At 56.6% G+C, this 14,314-nt stretch overlaps 2 protein-coding genes across 5 annotated transcripts; both read right to left on the bottom strand.

The window, feature by feature from the left end:
• Nucleotides 1-494: 494 nt before the first annotated feature.
• Nucleotides 495-5,809, bottom strand: CD74 (CD74 molecule). Of its 3 annotated transcripts, none has more exons than XM_027895292.1 (10): nt 5,731-5,809; nt 4,595-4,743; nt 3,174-3,349; nt 2,978-3,069; nt 2,836-2,889; nt 2,562-2,657; nt 2,233-2,323; nt 1,671-1,859; nt 1,239-1,331; nt 495-1,093 (listed from the first exon to the last, which is right to left on the bottom strand). In XM_027895292.1, the coding sequence occupies exons 1-10, from the start codon at nt 5,800-5,802 to the stop codon at nt 1,083-1,085; spliced, it is 1,023 nt and encodes a 340-aa protein (XP_027751093.1). In that variant the 5' UTR covers nt 5,803-5,809; the 3' UTR covers nt 495-1,082. The 3 variants fall into 3 exon arrangements, with proteins under 3 accessions (XP_027751093.1, XP_027751094.1, XP_027751095.1); XM_027895293.1 differs by having other exon boundaries at nt 495-1,090; XM_027895294.1 differs by lacking the exon at nt 1,671-1,859.
• A 2,708-nt stretch (nt 5,810-8,517) lies between these two features.
• RPS14 (ribosomal protein S14) lies at nt 8,518-11,444 on the bottom strand. 2 transcript variants are annotated; one of them, XM_027895286.1, is made up of 5 exons: nt 11,283-11,444; nt 10,007-10,157; nt 9,546-9,707; nt 9,304-9,380; nt 8,518-8,629 (listed from the first exon to the last, which is right to left on the bottom strand). In XM_027895286.1, the coding sequence occupies exons 2-5, from the start codon at nt 10,153-10,155 to the stop codon at nt 8,562-8,564; spliced, it is 456 nt and encodes a 151-aa protein (XP_027751087.1). In that variant the 5' UTR covers nt 10,156-10,157; nt 11,283-11,444; the 3' UTR covers nt 8,518-8,561. The 2 variants fall into 2 exon arrangements, with proteins under 2 accessions (XP_027751087.1, XP_027751086.1); XM_027895285.1 differs by lacking the exon at nt 11,283-11,444 and adding an exon at nt 10,546-10,567.
• Between the last annotated feature and the right edge of the window lie 2,870 nt (nt 11,445-14,314).

The following is a 14,314-nucleotide window of genomic DNA, read 5'->3' as shown; positions in this document are numbered from 1 at the left end:
TTTCAGGGGAGGGGAGGTGACCAAGGCACTCTGGCTCTGGAGGAGGTTGTGGGTAGGAGAGCAGAGCCCAATGTCTGCCTGGGTTCGTGGGCACTGTTTCAACCCTTGGAGGAAAAAAATGATTGCTTTCTTCCTGGGGACAGACTGGGATTTAGGAGGTGAGGAAAAAGGGCACAGGTCCCCTTGTGCTCCATGGGTGAGGGCAGAGCTCTCTGGCTCCAGGAGGGGGATGGCTCCCAGCACAGGGGCTGCTCCTCTCCTCTCCTGCCCACACTGTGTCTCCCTGAAAGGAAACTTCAGCCTCCCAGGCCATGATGGGGGCCAGGAGGGCCCCAGGGTGCATAGGAAATCAAACAAGGGAGGGGCCAGCAATGGGGCAAGAAACACGTACAGTCCTGCGTGAGGACACAGGTGTCCAAGTGTCTGCAGAGATTTTTCTTTATCCCTTTTTTTTGTTAAGATGCATTTATTTTTAACCTAAGACAGCTGCAAACTGCAAGCACAGCCCTGCTAGAGTTGCTTACAAGGCTTTCTTATTCAAAAGTTTATTTGAAATAATTAGCTTTTGAGCTCATTTATAAAGGAACAATCAGATATATTCAGGAAGATTAGAAGCCCCTCTGCCCATGGATACCCACTGCTGCGGCTGTAGGCGAATCTCTGTCTACAAATCTGAGCACTCCACAATAAAAACCCTCTACTCCACTAATCTAACAGGGTTCCAGCCTACAGGGATCAGTTAAGAAGCTGGTGGGTATTGTTTTGCTGCTTTTAATGTTCATTTAGTGTAAGGAAGCATTAATTCTTCAGCAGGAGCGAGCTCTGCCACTGCCTGGGTGCTGTGGGATGTCGATGAGCCAAAGGGAACAGGATTTATGGACCTGATATGGTTGAAATCATTTTCCAGCCTGCTTTACCCACTCTCTGAGGAGACACTTCATCTCTAGCACTGATAGTCGTGGCAGCTCAGCCCCGGCTGGTGCTCTGCAGCAGGGGAAAGGTCAGCAGTGTAAGAGCAGAAAAGAAACAGGGAAAAAAAATCAGACAGGAGCTGGGATGCTGGAGGCAATTGCTGGCATCTTCTAGATCTCTGTTGTGGGGGAAAAAGAGGACACAGTCAGCAAGATAGCTCAAGGACCTCCCAGAAACCCTGTCTCCATTCCAACCTCCCTGACGGTGCTTTGGTGCTCCCCCAGGACTTTCCCCTTCCTGGTCCCGGGCTGCCCTTGGACACTCACGTTTTTCCGCATTCAGCTTGAGCACGTCCACCCCGGAGAAGATCATCTCCTCTGGATCCGGGGTGGCAGCGGCACTGGTGGGAGCAGCAGCCCCTGCAAAGGGAGGGCAGGATATGGGTGCTGGACCCCGGGGCTGCCCCCTCACACTCTGAGGGCAGTGGGGGAGAGGTTGCACCTACTGCTGAGCTGTGGGCTGGGGGCAAGGGGGGCTTATGGACAACCCTGACTGCACACCTTGGCTCCAGCTGCAGTGACCTGGGCGGGGGGGGGGGGGGGGGGGTCTGTGGTTTTAAGGGTGCCCTCCAGTCTTAACGTGCTGGCACCACAGGGGTGCTCCCTACAGCACGGATGCCTCTCCTCTCTCCTCCTCCATAATCCCAAGCAGTCCTTGCATACTGCTCGTTCCTCTCCTTCCCCTCCCTGGTGACCTACCAGAGCAGTCCAGCTTTCCCCGAGTAGCAGTGCCCTCAATCTTGGTGCCGTTTTTGTAGGAGCACCAGCAGAAGCCGGTGGAGACATGGCACTGCTTGGGCAGGTAGTCACCGTTCTCATCGCACTGGGGGCGGAACCGGCCTGGCTGGACACCCCCAAAATTGGCCTCGGCCTGGCACTTAGTTTGCACTAGGGCAACAGAAACAGAGGGGAGACTCCGTCAGCCCCCCCGGCCCTTCTCCCCCTCAGCAACCTCAGCAGGGAGTTCTACCCAGAAGCAGTTAAAGGTGAACAAGCCCCAGCCTGGTGACCTTTCTCAAGCTCTTGCGCTAGCCAGGGTAGGAGGATTTGGGGTGGTGCTCCAGCTGTTCAGCCTTTTGCTACCCCAAGTGCCCTGCATGCAGCGGGCAGAGATGCTCTTTGATGTCCTATAGCCCACCAAGCAGAGGCTCCCCATGGAATGAACAGGTCCATGACTGCAGGGAGGGCTTGGCTCCCTGTGGGACACCCCGTGCCAACACTTCCCTGACCCTCCCCAGCTCGGCAGCCCCATCCCCAATACCTTTAGTTGCTGGGATTGCCTTGTCCTCCTCCGACTTGGGGTTCTTGGCCATCTCAAACAGCAGCCACTTGTGCATCCAGGACTCAAAGGACTGCAACAAGGGGGACCAGCATGTTAATGGGCATCGGGGGAGTTCCCCCCAGGGGAGCTGTGCCACAGGCACCAGCTTGGCCAAGGAAGGTGGTAAGCACCATCCCCTTCCCTGGGGTGGGAGCAGCCCAAGCCTGGCTCAAGCAGGCCTTTGTTTTTCCAGGTGGGGACATTCCAGTCCCTCCCCCAAGCAGGAGAACTACTGGATGGGGAAGAGTAGGACGGCAACAAGCACTGACCTTCCAGTCTGTGTGAGTCATGGTTTTTCTCAGGCTCTTCAGGTTGTCCAGAAGGTTGTCCTTCAGCTCAGGGAACATCTTCCCGGGGTCTGCTTGCTGCAAAGCAACAAGCGTGACCAGGGTGAGACAGGGCAAAGAAAAATGGGATGGGTGTGTGCTGATATCACCCAGACAGATGCTGCAGGAAGCCAGGAGCTCCCACCAGCGCCCCAAGAGACCCCAGACCAATGCAGGGGGGCAGCTGTCAGGCGGGTGGAGGTACAGGGGACCTTACCAGCAGCAGGTGCTTCACTTGGTCCTCGGTTTTGTTGCTAGCAGGGGCTGCAGCCTGAGGGAAAAAGCAAAGGAGCAGTGTGAGCGCGGCAGCAAGCCCTGAGGGCAGCAGGCAGGGCCAAGCAGTGGGGGAACTCTCTTACTGGAAGGTCTGCAAAGGGGGCATCAGGCAGGACCCTCATGACCAGGGGGGTGTTCGCTATGGCCATCTTCATCTTGTTCACTGGCTTGGCACCTGCCGAGGAAAGAGCACCATGAGGGACACCAACAGGGGAACCTGTCCCCTCTCCCTGGACACCCCCCCACCACCACCACAGTGGTGCCCACAGGGCTACTGACTGCCAGGCAGCTTCCTCTGCAGAGCCTCCAGCTGCAGGGTCTGGGAGGTCTTGGTCAGCTTGCTGATCTGCCCGCTCTGCTGGTACACGAAGTAGATGGTGACGGCCTGGCCAGCGATCAGCAGGGCCACCAGGATGGAGAGCGTGGAGAGGGCGGCTCTGCGCCCCAGCACCGACCTGCGGGGCACGGACAGGGGGCTCAGGAGATGATCCTCTGCCATCACCCCCTCCCTGCCCCAAACACGCCCTTCCCAGGGGAGGGGGGTTTGCAGCCAGACAAATGCAAATTCCCCCATTGCAGCGTGCAGAAGCGAAAACTCAGTGTGAAGGTCACACCAGGAACCGAAACTCACTGAGGGGGTGGGAGCGGGGGGGGGCACGGGAGGGGTACCGAGGAGCATGTGGGCACATTTAGGTGCGGACAGGGTACTGCCAGGGGACTTTGGGGCACGGAATCACTCTGGGCATCGCCTTTTGCAGCATGATGAAGCCGCCTGAATCTTCGCAGGTTCCTGGGGCAGAGGACAGAGCCCATGGGATGCCGGACAGCACTTAATTTTTAAAATTTTGTGTCAGATGCTGCCCCGCCGGGTGAATGGGGCACTGTCGGGGTGCAGCGGTGCCCCAGAGGCCGCCCCCTGGCTCCGCTGCCCGATGGGGAGCGGGCACTGCGTGGCCGAGGGACATGTCCCGAACGGGACAGCGCTGCGGGGGTGTCTGCCCGGAGACTGGTGATGTCACAGCTCCCGGGATTCTGATTGGCTGGAAGTTTTGCAGGGGGGCTGCCCCCGCGGGGCTTGGGACATAGGGACTAGTTGGGACACGCGGTGGCAGTGGGATGGCGGCCCCACTGCGTCGCCAGTTGGGTCCAGGGACCGAGCCTGCCCCACAGACACGTCATCAGCCTGCCTGTCCCACAGCCCGTCCCATAGCCGTGCTGCCTCCCCCATAGGTTCAAGCCATGGCTCTGTGCCCCACAGCCACGCTGGGCCCGTCCTCCCCATCGCCATGCCTTGTCCCCAACCGCCTCAGAGATACAGTGACCCCCTTCAGCCCCATGGCCACCCAGTGTCCCCCATCCCATAGCCACCCAATTCCCCTCTCCATCCCATAGCCACTTCATGTCCCCCCTGTCCCACAGCCACCCTGTGCCCCACCCATTCCACATCCTCCCCGTGCCCCTTGCTGCCTCACAGCCATGTTCTGGCCCCTTCCACAGGCCCCTTGGCTCCACAGTGCCCCATAGCCACCCTGTGCCCCCCACCTTCTGCCCTCTAATCACTCTGGACCCCCTTGGCACAACTGTGTCCCCTTCTGTCCCATACCCACGGAATGCCCCCCTGCCCCATGTCCCCACGTCCCCACTTGTGCCCACTTCGCCCTCCCCGTGCCCCCCACCCCCTCGCCCCCCATCAGTGGCACCTCTGGGTGTTCCCAACGCCGAGCACGGCGCTGCCGCGGTCAGAGATGAGGTCCCGCTGCTCCTCCGCCATGGCTCCGGTGGGCTCCTCGGTGGAAATGAGCACCCCGAGCTCTGCCCCTGGAAATACCCCCCCGGTCCCCACCCTGCCCTGACACCCGGGGGGGGGAGCAAACAAAAAATCCTATTGGCTGCTGGCACTTGCATCACTTGTTGCCAGGCAGAGCTCTGCTCCACAGGTCTCCAGTACAGAGTTTATGCTGGGCTCGGTGGGGAGGATCGAGGCCGCTCAGTGGGGCATCGCTGCCCACCCCACGCCACGGGCAGGTCACAGTGCCCAGCCTGGTGACACCAGTGACATGGGTCTGGGGGCTCTGGTACCCCTGGGGGAAGGGGGGTAGGAGGTGGTACATGAAGGGGGAGCAGGAGGTGAGAAAAAGGATGTGGTGTTGGGATGGGGGAGGTGAAGGACGTGTGAAGAAGGAAGTGGGGTCCAAAGGTGGGTTACCAGGCGTGGGACACCATGGGGAGAGACCCCACACCCAAGACTGAAAACAGAACCCTCTGTGTGGGCACACTGACCACTGACCTGGTGGTCAGTGACCTGCACTGACCTGCACTTTGGCTCAAACCCTGGTTTGAAGGTCACTTCAGACCCCCCCTGGCTGGGGGTGCTTGGCCAGCCCTTCTCAAGGTGAGGGGGGACCAATTCAAGGATTAAGGGCTTTCCAGCCCTCCTTGCTTTACCTGCAGCAGCTTCCAGAGGCTGAGCCCCCAAAACCAAGAGATGAGGAGCAGCCCCTCAAGAAGAGCAACCCCAAAGCACCAGTGGAAATGCTTTGGGAGCACTGGGGGTTCCCAACCCTCCCCACAGCCCTGGAAATGCTACATGGGCGAGAGCAGCCACCCACACCATAATGCTGGGGTTTGGTGATTTTATTCAAGGCATCAGGGCAGCCCCAGGGGTAACACACCCCCAAGTGCCCACACTGAGCCAGGGTCACACTGTGCCCAGCACCGAGCCGGCTCCAGCATCGGGATCCAGCTCCAGCGTTGGGATCCAGCTCCACCGTGCCCAGGGCTCAGCCAAAAGTGAAACTACGAATGAGGAACTAAAAACCAGACACCACCAGGTTACCTGGCAAACCTGCTGGGGCTGGTTCGGCCACTTCTCCTGGGTCAGACCTGAGCCACTTGGCCAGAGGGGCATGCTGACAGCCCTGGCTGTGCCTGGAGAGCAGGGATAGTCGTGGAGCATTTCCAGGGAGCAGGGCAGGGTTTCCTGGCAGTTGCTCTTCCTGGAGGAGGCATAGAGGGACAATGCTCCGGCTTCCCAGGTGGGAAATTGCAGCCCCACTGTAGAAGGGCTTACGTGCCTGGAGCCTGGTCCCATCCACAGGCTCCTGTGACCCAGCTGGGAAAGCCCTGGGCACTCAGAGGTGCACAGAGCACCAGGCGAGGGGTGTCCATCAGCCTCATCCCAGGCTACCAGCTGTACCTAGAAACCATCAGAGGCGTTTGAAAAGAAAATAAAAAGGGAGAGAAAACGGAGAGAAAAGGGGAAAAGGAGAAGAAAAGGGGGGGGGGGGGAGGAGGAAAAAAAAACCTAAAAAAAAGGGAAATAGAACATAGAAGCTTTCCATAAATTTCTTGTCTCTCTCCTTGTGGGCAGCAGGGGTTCTGGGAGTCACACAGGTTTTTCCTCGAGGCCCCAGACCTCACTCAGCTCCTCATTTGGGCCACAACCCCTGCCTCGAGGCCATGCTCCAGGCGCATTCCGTGATCAGCCTCAGCCTGAAGGGGAACCAGAGAGAGTCCGAACAGGAACTTGGCAAGTGAAACCCCAGCGATCCCATGGAGCTGGGCCCGGCTCTGCAAACCACAGACATGGGTGATAACCTGGGGGTGGGAGAGGGCCCTGTTGCCCCTGGTAGGCTGAGCCCCCGAGCCCCAGCCCAGATGGGCAGGGTCAGCACAAAGCCAGCCCTCACTACACACACAGACACCCCCCATCAACTCTTCAGTACTTCACACCCCCCACACTTTCCGCCCGTGGCTGTGGCATCTGGTGTTTCCAGTTTGTAAATCGATTTTCCAGGGAAGATGCAGACCCTATCAGAGAGCAGCTTTCATCCTGTCTGACCCTCTGCATTCCCCCCTTGCACAAGGCTGGCACTGGCTCCTCATCATCCTGTTACCCCAAGGCTTTGTGTTTGGTGCTGACCATAAAAACTCAACAAGCACCATTGCAGGAAGCTGGGGAACTAGTTCTCTTTTTTTGGGAAAATAAAAAGCCATCTGGAGAGTGGAGTGGTCTCAGGATTGGGCTCAGACCTGCTGAGGACGGGGCCGGCAGAGCAATTATTTGAGGCAGGCACTTGGAATAACCCAGGTGCATTCACAGGAAGCCATTCATCACCAGCTGGGCCTCATCTCACAGCTCTCAGCCCCCAGACCCTGCACAGATTTAGGTCTGGGGAACAGACACACATTTCCCACTGCCCCTAAGATGATGGCCTCAACAGCTCAGGCACACACATCCCACCCCCGTGCAGCCCGGGAGACATCACCCAGCTACAGGGGGGTTGCAGGTGATGCAGTTCCTCGCTCAATCACCCAAGACAAACCCCCTGGGTCAGGGCACGGACTGCCAAGAGCCATGAGAGCCATCCATGCTGCTCTGACAGGAAGGTCTTTTTCTCCAGAAAGGAGACCTGCCAGGCAGCCAATCTGTGCTGGATCTCCAGTTTCTCTTCCTCATTCACCATTTCCCCCCTGGGGATTGCACACCGATGCAGGAAGCCATTTCAAGACGTCAGGTCTGCCAAGAAATCAAAGCAATTTTTGCCATTAATTGTGCAGCAAGCCCAGAGAACAGCCTGCCCACGGCACGTCATGTTAAGGGCACCAAGTGGTTCAGCCATCCCTGCGCACCCAGCAGGGCTCCAGTTTCCAAGGATTAAGGGTTAATAGAGCAAATCCACCTTCACAGGGAGCAGACACCTTCCCACTTCCACATCTGCCCTTAAAACCAGCAGGGCTGAAATGGCCTGGACCAGGCTGGCCCTGGTGGGCCTGGGTAAGCAGCAGGGGGGAGAGAAACTGAGTAGAAACATCTCAAACTGCACTCAGAGATGAGCTCAGTTTGTGTCACCACAAAGGTCCTGCCTTGGATTTGTTAGTGTGCAGAGTTCTCCCCAAAGGTGCCCCGTGAAGCAGCCATGCTGATGTCCCCTGGGATGGAGCAACACACACAGAACAGCAATAGTTTATTAAAAAAACACTGACTGGAGCTGTTGGTCACACACCCACACCCACCCCCCAACACACAGAGAGTCCCACTCTGTACTCCCGTCCTGTCCCCTCCTCTGTTCAGCTCCATGCTGGCTGAGCTGCTGCTGATTTTGTTTCCAGCAGGTTGTCAACACTAAGTTCAAAGAACACTTTAAGTACAGGAAAACAGCCATTTGAATGGCAAACAGTGCACTTTTAGGACAGTAAGGGAAGTTTATTCTAGAATTTTCCATGGCTGCATAAAAAACAACAAATAAAGCACTATGGCTGTGCCAAGGGAAATGCTGGCTTAGGAACATCTGCACAGGCAGAGGATTTTTTTCCACAGAAAGGGGAAGTGATGTATTAAGCAGCATTTTGCAGAAAACCCAGCAGCAGCTTCTCAGTCCCAGCCCAGCTTTTTTTTTCTGTGGCAAGGACACTTCCAAGAGATCATGACTCAATCTGAAAGCACAAGTATCAAAGCAGCTTTTGCTTTATGAAGTCCAAGACCCACCATGGCTTTGGATCAGCCAGCCTAGTTTCCCCCCTAACATCCCCCCAACCCAGAAGCCCAGCTCCAGAGCCCAAGCCATCCGTGGATGGAATTACACGGAAGCCCAGCAAACCCCAGTAAGAAAACACAGCTGAGCAGAGGTTTAAGAGAGCTTTAATAAACAGAAGGTGCAACGCTGTTCACAGACGACGTCCACGGCGACCGCCCTTCCTGCGAGTGCTGTCGGAGGGGATGGGGGTGACATCCTCTGCAGGGGGAAGAAAACCCAAAACACAGTTACCTTGCAGAGGTACCCCCAGAAACCAATGGGGTACAGCCACCAACCCCAGCCATCACCCCAACACCCCACGGCTACACCTTGGCAGTGCAGGAGGGGCAGAAGGAACTCCCAGCAGAGGGAAGCTATTTGGGAACTTGCCACGAGCTGGGTACCCGGGGCTTTTAATGCAATATAGGAAGCAAAAATTCCCATCTTCCGTCCCACTTAAACCAAGCAGCCACAGGGTTTCCAAAGAAACAGATGCCTCATTGAATTTTCAGCACAGCAGCCACCACCACAGCTTCTTGTGACTCCCCCACAAAGTTCAGGACTCTCCTCCAACAGCTGGAGAACTCCACTATAAGTGAGTCACTGTCTCAAGCTGAGGCCAACAAGGTATTTTTAGGTGACTGAACAGCCCTGGGACAAGCACTGTGACATCCAAGGAGCAGTGGTACCCTGTACATAAAAACCTGAGTTCTGAGTTGTGCTCTCAGCACCTCCTGAGGAATCGTCAGTTTAGGGATCTGTTTAAATTAAATCCTTCCTTTTGTGCCACCTGAGTGGCCACGAAGAACATCCTGAAGTTAAACCATCAGACAAAGCAGCACACATGCCTACAAAGCTCCTTTCACTGATTAATCCCTTTCTCCCTCACTCACCAATGCGGCCAATCTTCATCCCAGAGCGGGCCAGAGCTCTCAGGGCTGACTGAGCACCGGGCCCAGGAGTCTTGGTCCTGGAAGAGAGTCAGAGCCAACAACTCCTTAAACGACTTGGAAGCTGAATAGTTTACAAACAACTAGCAATATTAAAATCCCACCTTCCCCATCCCAAACCATCCTCCTCCTGTCCCAGGCCCAAACCCTTCACCATTAGCCACCACAGTGTCCCTGTGACGTACCTGTTCCCCCCAGTTGCACGCAGTTTGATGTGCAGGGCGGTGATGCCCAGCTCTTTGCACCTCTGGGCGACGTCCTGGGCCGCCAGCATGGCCGCATAGGGAGAGGACTCATCTCTGTCCGCCTTCACCTTCATCCCACCGGTTACACGGCAGATGGTTTCCCTACAGAAGGAAAAGGCGACACTCAGGAGAAAGCCTTTCCTTGTTCCTCCCCCCAAACCAGCTTCTAGGTATGGACAGCACCTGTTATTGTCAAGGTTACCAGATCAACAAACTGCCACCCTGACTGCAACATTGATCAGAGGAACTCACCAAGCCACCTGTTTTGTGTACACACACCATCCCATCGGGCTCAGCAGAAGCTCCAGGACTTTGGTGGAACCTCTGGCCAAGCCTAGTTTCTGTTTTCACACCCGAGGGAGCCGTGTACCACAGCCAGGTGATGGGTGTTCAATACTCACTTGCCAGAGAGATCGGTCACGTGGACAAAAGTGTCATTGAAGGAAGCAAAGATGTGGCAGACACCGAACACATTCTCTCCTTCAGCAACCTGCGGTCCCAAGCTGATGACCTGCTCTTCCTTCTTCTCCTTGCCCTTACGAGGTGCCATTTCTGAACAACAACCAAAGAGAAGTACAAGTGACGTTAAGTTTCTCAGCATTCCTAAAGGATTTAATGAAATTCCTATTATCCCAACCAAGCAAGAAAAATGAGTTACCATTGGCAAAACAGAGGTAGCAATTTGGGGGTATGGGTGCATTTCTTACAAACTCCAGGATTCCCAGCTCTGCTGCACGCTGGCACATGGGTCACCACCCACAGCTGTTTAGTGGGGTCTCTCCTGCTGCACTTGTCCCCAGGCCCCACCAAAGCAGCACAAGAGATGCCCTCTCCTAGGTAACCAGCAGTGCCAAGCACTTCCCCTTGTTTGTGTGGCTTCACGGAAAGAAAATACCAAGCCAAACAACTCCACAAGTCACCAAGCTCCAACTCTCCACACCTTTTAGGTACCAGCTTGGGTTCTTCCACATTACTGCTCTCCTAACCACATCCCTGGGACTAGCCCAGATAAATCTTCTGCCTCTGAAGACGACACCCAGCGACGGGAGATGGGCTGTTTGTTTTGGTGGCCATGGATCCCGTGCATCTGCTCCCGAGCACAGGAAGACGGTCCCCTATTGCCCTCTCCTGCCAAACACTTGTTACAGCCGGTGCCCTGCACAAGCGAGATGTCCGACCACTTCGCTCAGGAAACCAACCCCAACAGAACGCACGTTCACCCTCGGCGGTCCCCCTCCGCAGACAACATCAATTCCCATCAGTGCCTGCCGATAGCGCCACGTCCCCTTCCCGACACATCCACAAGCTCCACGGACACCGCCGTCCCCGGCCCAGCGAGGCCGACACGGCACAGGCGGCACACGCTGCACCGCTAGCACAGACCCCCGGGTGACGACCCCGCCGCTCCCCCGCGCTCGGGTCACAGCCCCGGCCGCTCAGGGCTCAGCCCCGGTCGCTCAGGGCTGTGCCGCCCTGCACTCCCCCCGCCAAGGCCCGCAGCTCCGCTCCGCCCGCCCCGGGCTCCCCCGCGGGCCCGCTGGGCCGTGCGCTCCCGCCCCACGCCCGGAGCGCTGCCCTGCGCAGCGCCGGGTCCGTGAGGGCGGGCGGAGGGCCCGGGGCCCGCGGAGAGGCGCAGGCGGGCGGATGGCGGCGGATGCGGGGCAGCCCCGCACTCACCTGCCCCTCTGCTCCGGCGGCCGCCGCGGAAAGGAAGCGGAAGGGCCAGGGGGCGGGCAGCACCGCCTCACCCGGAAGGGATGGCGGGACGTGGCGTGTCCCCGACAGCTTACAAGGCTGTGCCCCGGTCCCAGTCGCGATCCCAATCCCGATCCCAATCCGAGTTCAGGTCCTGGTCCCGATCTCGCCACACCGTAACCGCTCGCCACACCGTAACCGGCGGTCCCGAGGCCAAGCAGCGCCGACCTCCCCAAGATGGCGGCCGCCTCCCTCCACCGCTCCCTTTCCGCTTGACCTTACCAAGATGGCGCCGCCGCCGCGTCCCCCTCCGCTCCTCCCGAAGATGGAGGCGGACGCGGTTGGGTGTTTGGGCTCCTGACGGACCCGCCCACGGAGAGCTTAGGAAACGACTCAGTTCAAAAAAAACAACCGGATGAAGGTGGCTGTAATTCCAGGACGCAGCCCGTTTCTCCCTGGCTACACAGAGGGGAGCTCAGCCATGTTGGGGCACAGAGGCCTTTCCCCCTCGCTCCGCTGTGGGGACTGAGCACAGCGAGGTGTCGAGGGGGTCTCCAGGTAGCTGCTTGTCCCTGCCCCGAGCTCAGGCAGGAGCCCTGCCTAAAAGGAGGTGCTTGAGAATTCACCCACAAGGGGATGTGCGTGGTGGTTCAGTGGGTGTAAGTCTGGAGTATTTTTCATCAAGGAGATAATGGGAGAGGTTTCAGTCCGGTGATTCTCTGTCAGGAGCTCTGGCAGCTGATGGGAGCAGTGCAGACTGTGCAGCTCTGGGCGATGGCACAGGGACCAGAGCTGTGATCAGGGGGGTTTGTTCCACCTCTACAGCAAAATCTGTAAATTTTTACGTAAAGGTGGTCCTGCAAGCGAATGTTTTCTGGTTCCGAGTCATTTAAAAAGCGCTCGGGAGAGTAAAGACAGGGAACATCAAAGACCTTTGGAAAAGAGGCAGATTGCAAACCTCTGGCACTGCCACCAGGGAGAGGAGGTTTGGTCCATGAGGCTCTGCAGTCCCCTGTGCCAGGTTTCTTCCCTGGGAAAACCCTCCGTGCTCAGGGATGCCCATCCTGACCTGGTGGGCCACCCTCACTCACTCCCGTCTTTGTTACCCGTTTGCCACTGCATCAGGGATCTTCCAGTTTAAATATTGAAGGAGAGGTTTTTAAAATATACATTGGCAGCACGGCTGTAATTCCAGCCGAGGGCTCCAGTGACAGCAGCTGTGCCCTGATTTGGAGGAAGGGGGAAGGAAGGAGCCAGCAGCAGGGTGTATGGCAGAGGTCAGCCTGCATCAGGCCGTGTGTGGCTGTGGGTGACCCATCTGAGGAGGAGCCTGGGGACGGTCAGGGGTGTGTGGCAGCCAGGCAGGGTGGGTTTATCCCCGTGGAGCCTCGCGTGCAGGGCTGGCTGTGACGATCCTCGGTGAGGCTTGTGCCAGCCTATGGATGTTGTCCTGGAACAGATGCAAGCCAGAGGCAAAGAAACAAACTAGTCTCCACTTATGGGGTAACAGGCTGGAATAACCAGATGAGCTGCTAAAAAAATTACCCGTCGGTTCAAAATCCCACAGTGCCCTCAGCCCCAAAGCTGCTTGGGAAACAGGCTGCTCCTGGTCCCTCTGGGCAGGATGGGGCTTTCCCCACTCCCTGGGACACATTCTTGCCTTTCACTTTGCCTTGTACTAGTCCTGATGTATCCACAAGGGAACTGCCTACCTTGCAAAATGTTCCTGGGGCTCGAATGCCAGCTCCAGCCAGGCTGTCCTACTGCCAAGGACAGCACTGAGAGCCTTTCCAGGCTGGGATGAGCAAAAAGGGAGGCACTGGGCAGGGGCTGCAAGGATTGTGTCCTCCAGCCTGCCGGGAAGGGAAGGATGCTCAGGCCAGGGTGAGGTCAGTGCCAGAGATGATGTGTATTTGCTTTGAGAAATCCCCCAGATTTATTTCCTTAATGGGTAATTAACATTCCAACTGCTTCTTGGTAATAGCCTCTCCAGCCCATGGGAAACCCACAGACAGGGTGACGCTGCAGGCGGATTTCATAACTCAGCCAGTGACTAAACAAAAAGGCCAGGGAAATGGGAATGTAGCTCCCAGCCTCTCCTCCTGCGGGGCTTTGGCCTTGGAGTAAACTGGTTCAGGCTGAGAGGGGTCAGTGGGAAGTAAATGGCCTGACCTGTGAAGGTCTCAGCTCCAGGCTTCCCGCAAGCAGGAATTTTTAGTGCTCAAATATCACTGTTTCCATGGCTGCGACTTGTTCTCACAAGCCACCGGACCAGTGGTGGCCTTGAAACAGAGACTGGAGCTGGAATAGGCCAAAACTCTTCCCACAGCAGGATGAACCCCAGCTGTCTCCCTGGTACAGAGCAGGGTCTGCGGTCCTGGCTCTCTCACGGGCCCCTCAAAATGGCATCTGTCCTCTAACAGCCCTGGCAAAGACACATTCAGGGTCCTGAGTCCACCCATTCACAGGTAAAAGAAGAAAAGTTTTCTGTTTGCTTTTAAGGCAGCTTTTAGTTCCAGAAAGGCAGTTTGTGCATGCACACATGTAAATGATGTGTCAGAAACAGGCATAGGAAGATTAAAACAGAAATGTCCAACACTGAAGTTAAAGCACTTAAGGAATTGGCAGAGACTTCAAGAGCCAGTTTCTGGTCCTAATGAAGTCAGTGGAAGTGCTGCCATGGACTTCAAGGACCATAATTTGGCTGTAACTCAGTAGGGAGCTGAAAGTGTTGATTAATAAATTGGAGACAATGTGGAGGAAAGCCGCGGAACTGCTTTCCGACAGATGTGCTGAAGAAGAGCCTGTGAGTTAAAGCACACAGGAAAGGAACTGGTTTCCTTTGTGTTTGCAAACAGAAAACAGGAGAAAAAAGAAAGCTACCTGATACTCATGTAAAATGGCAGAGCTGGTATTAATAAACCCCAGTGCCTCTCTGAGCAGCCTTCTGTTTCCAGCGAGCCAGTCATTCTTTAAAAAAAAAAAAAAAAGTATTAGCAAATGTCAGACCAAGA

Source organism: Empidonax traillii, unplaced genomic scaffold, assembly GCF_003031625.1.
Source record: "Empidonax traillii isolate 1590-97213 ecotype Southwest subspecies unplaced genomic scaffold, ASM303162v1 scaffold455:size476776, whole genome shotgun sequence".
Taxonomy (NCBI): domain Eukaryota; kingdom Metazoa; phylum Chordata; class Aves; order Passeriformes; family Tyrannidae; genus Empidonax; species Empidonax traillii.
The sequence above is the reverse complement of the archived record's forward strand: the minus strand, read 5'-3'. Positions and strand labels throughout refer to the sequence as shown.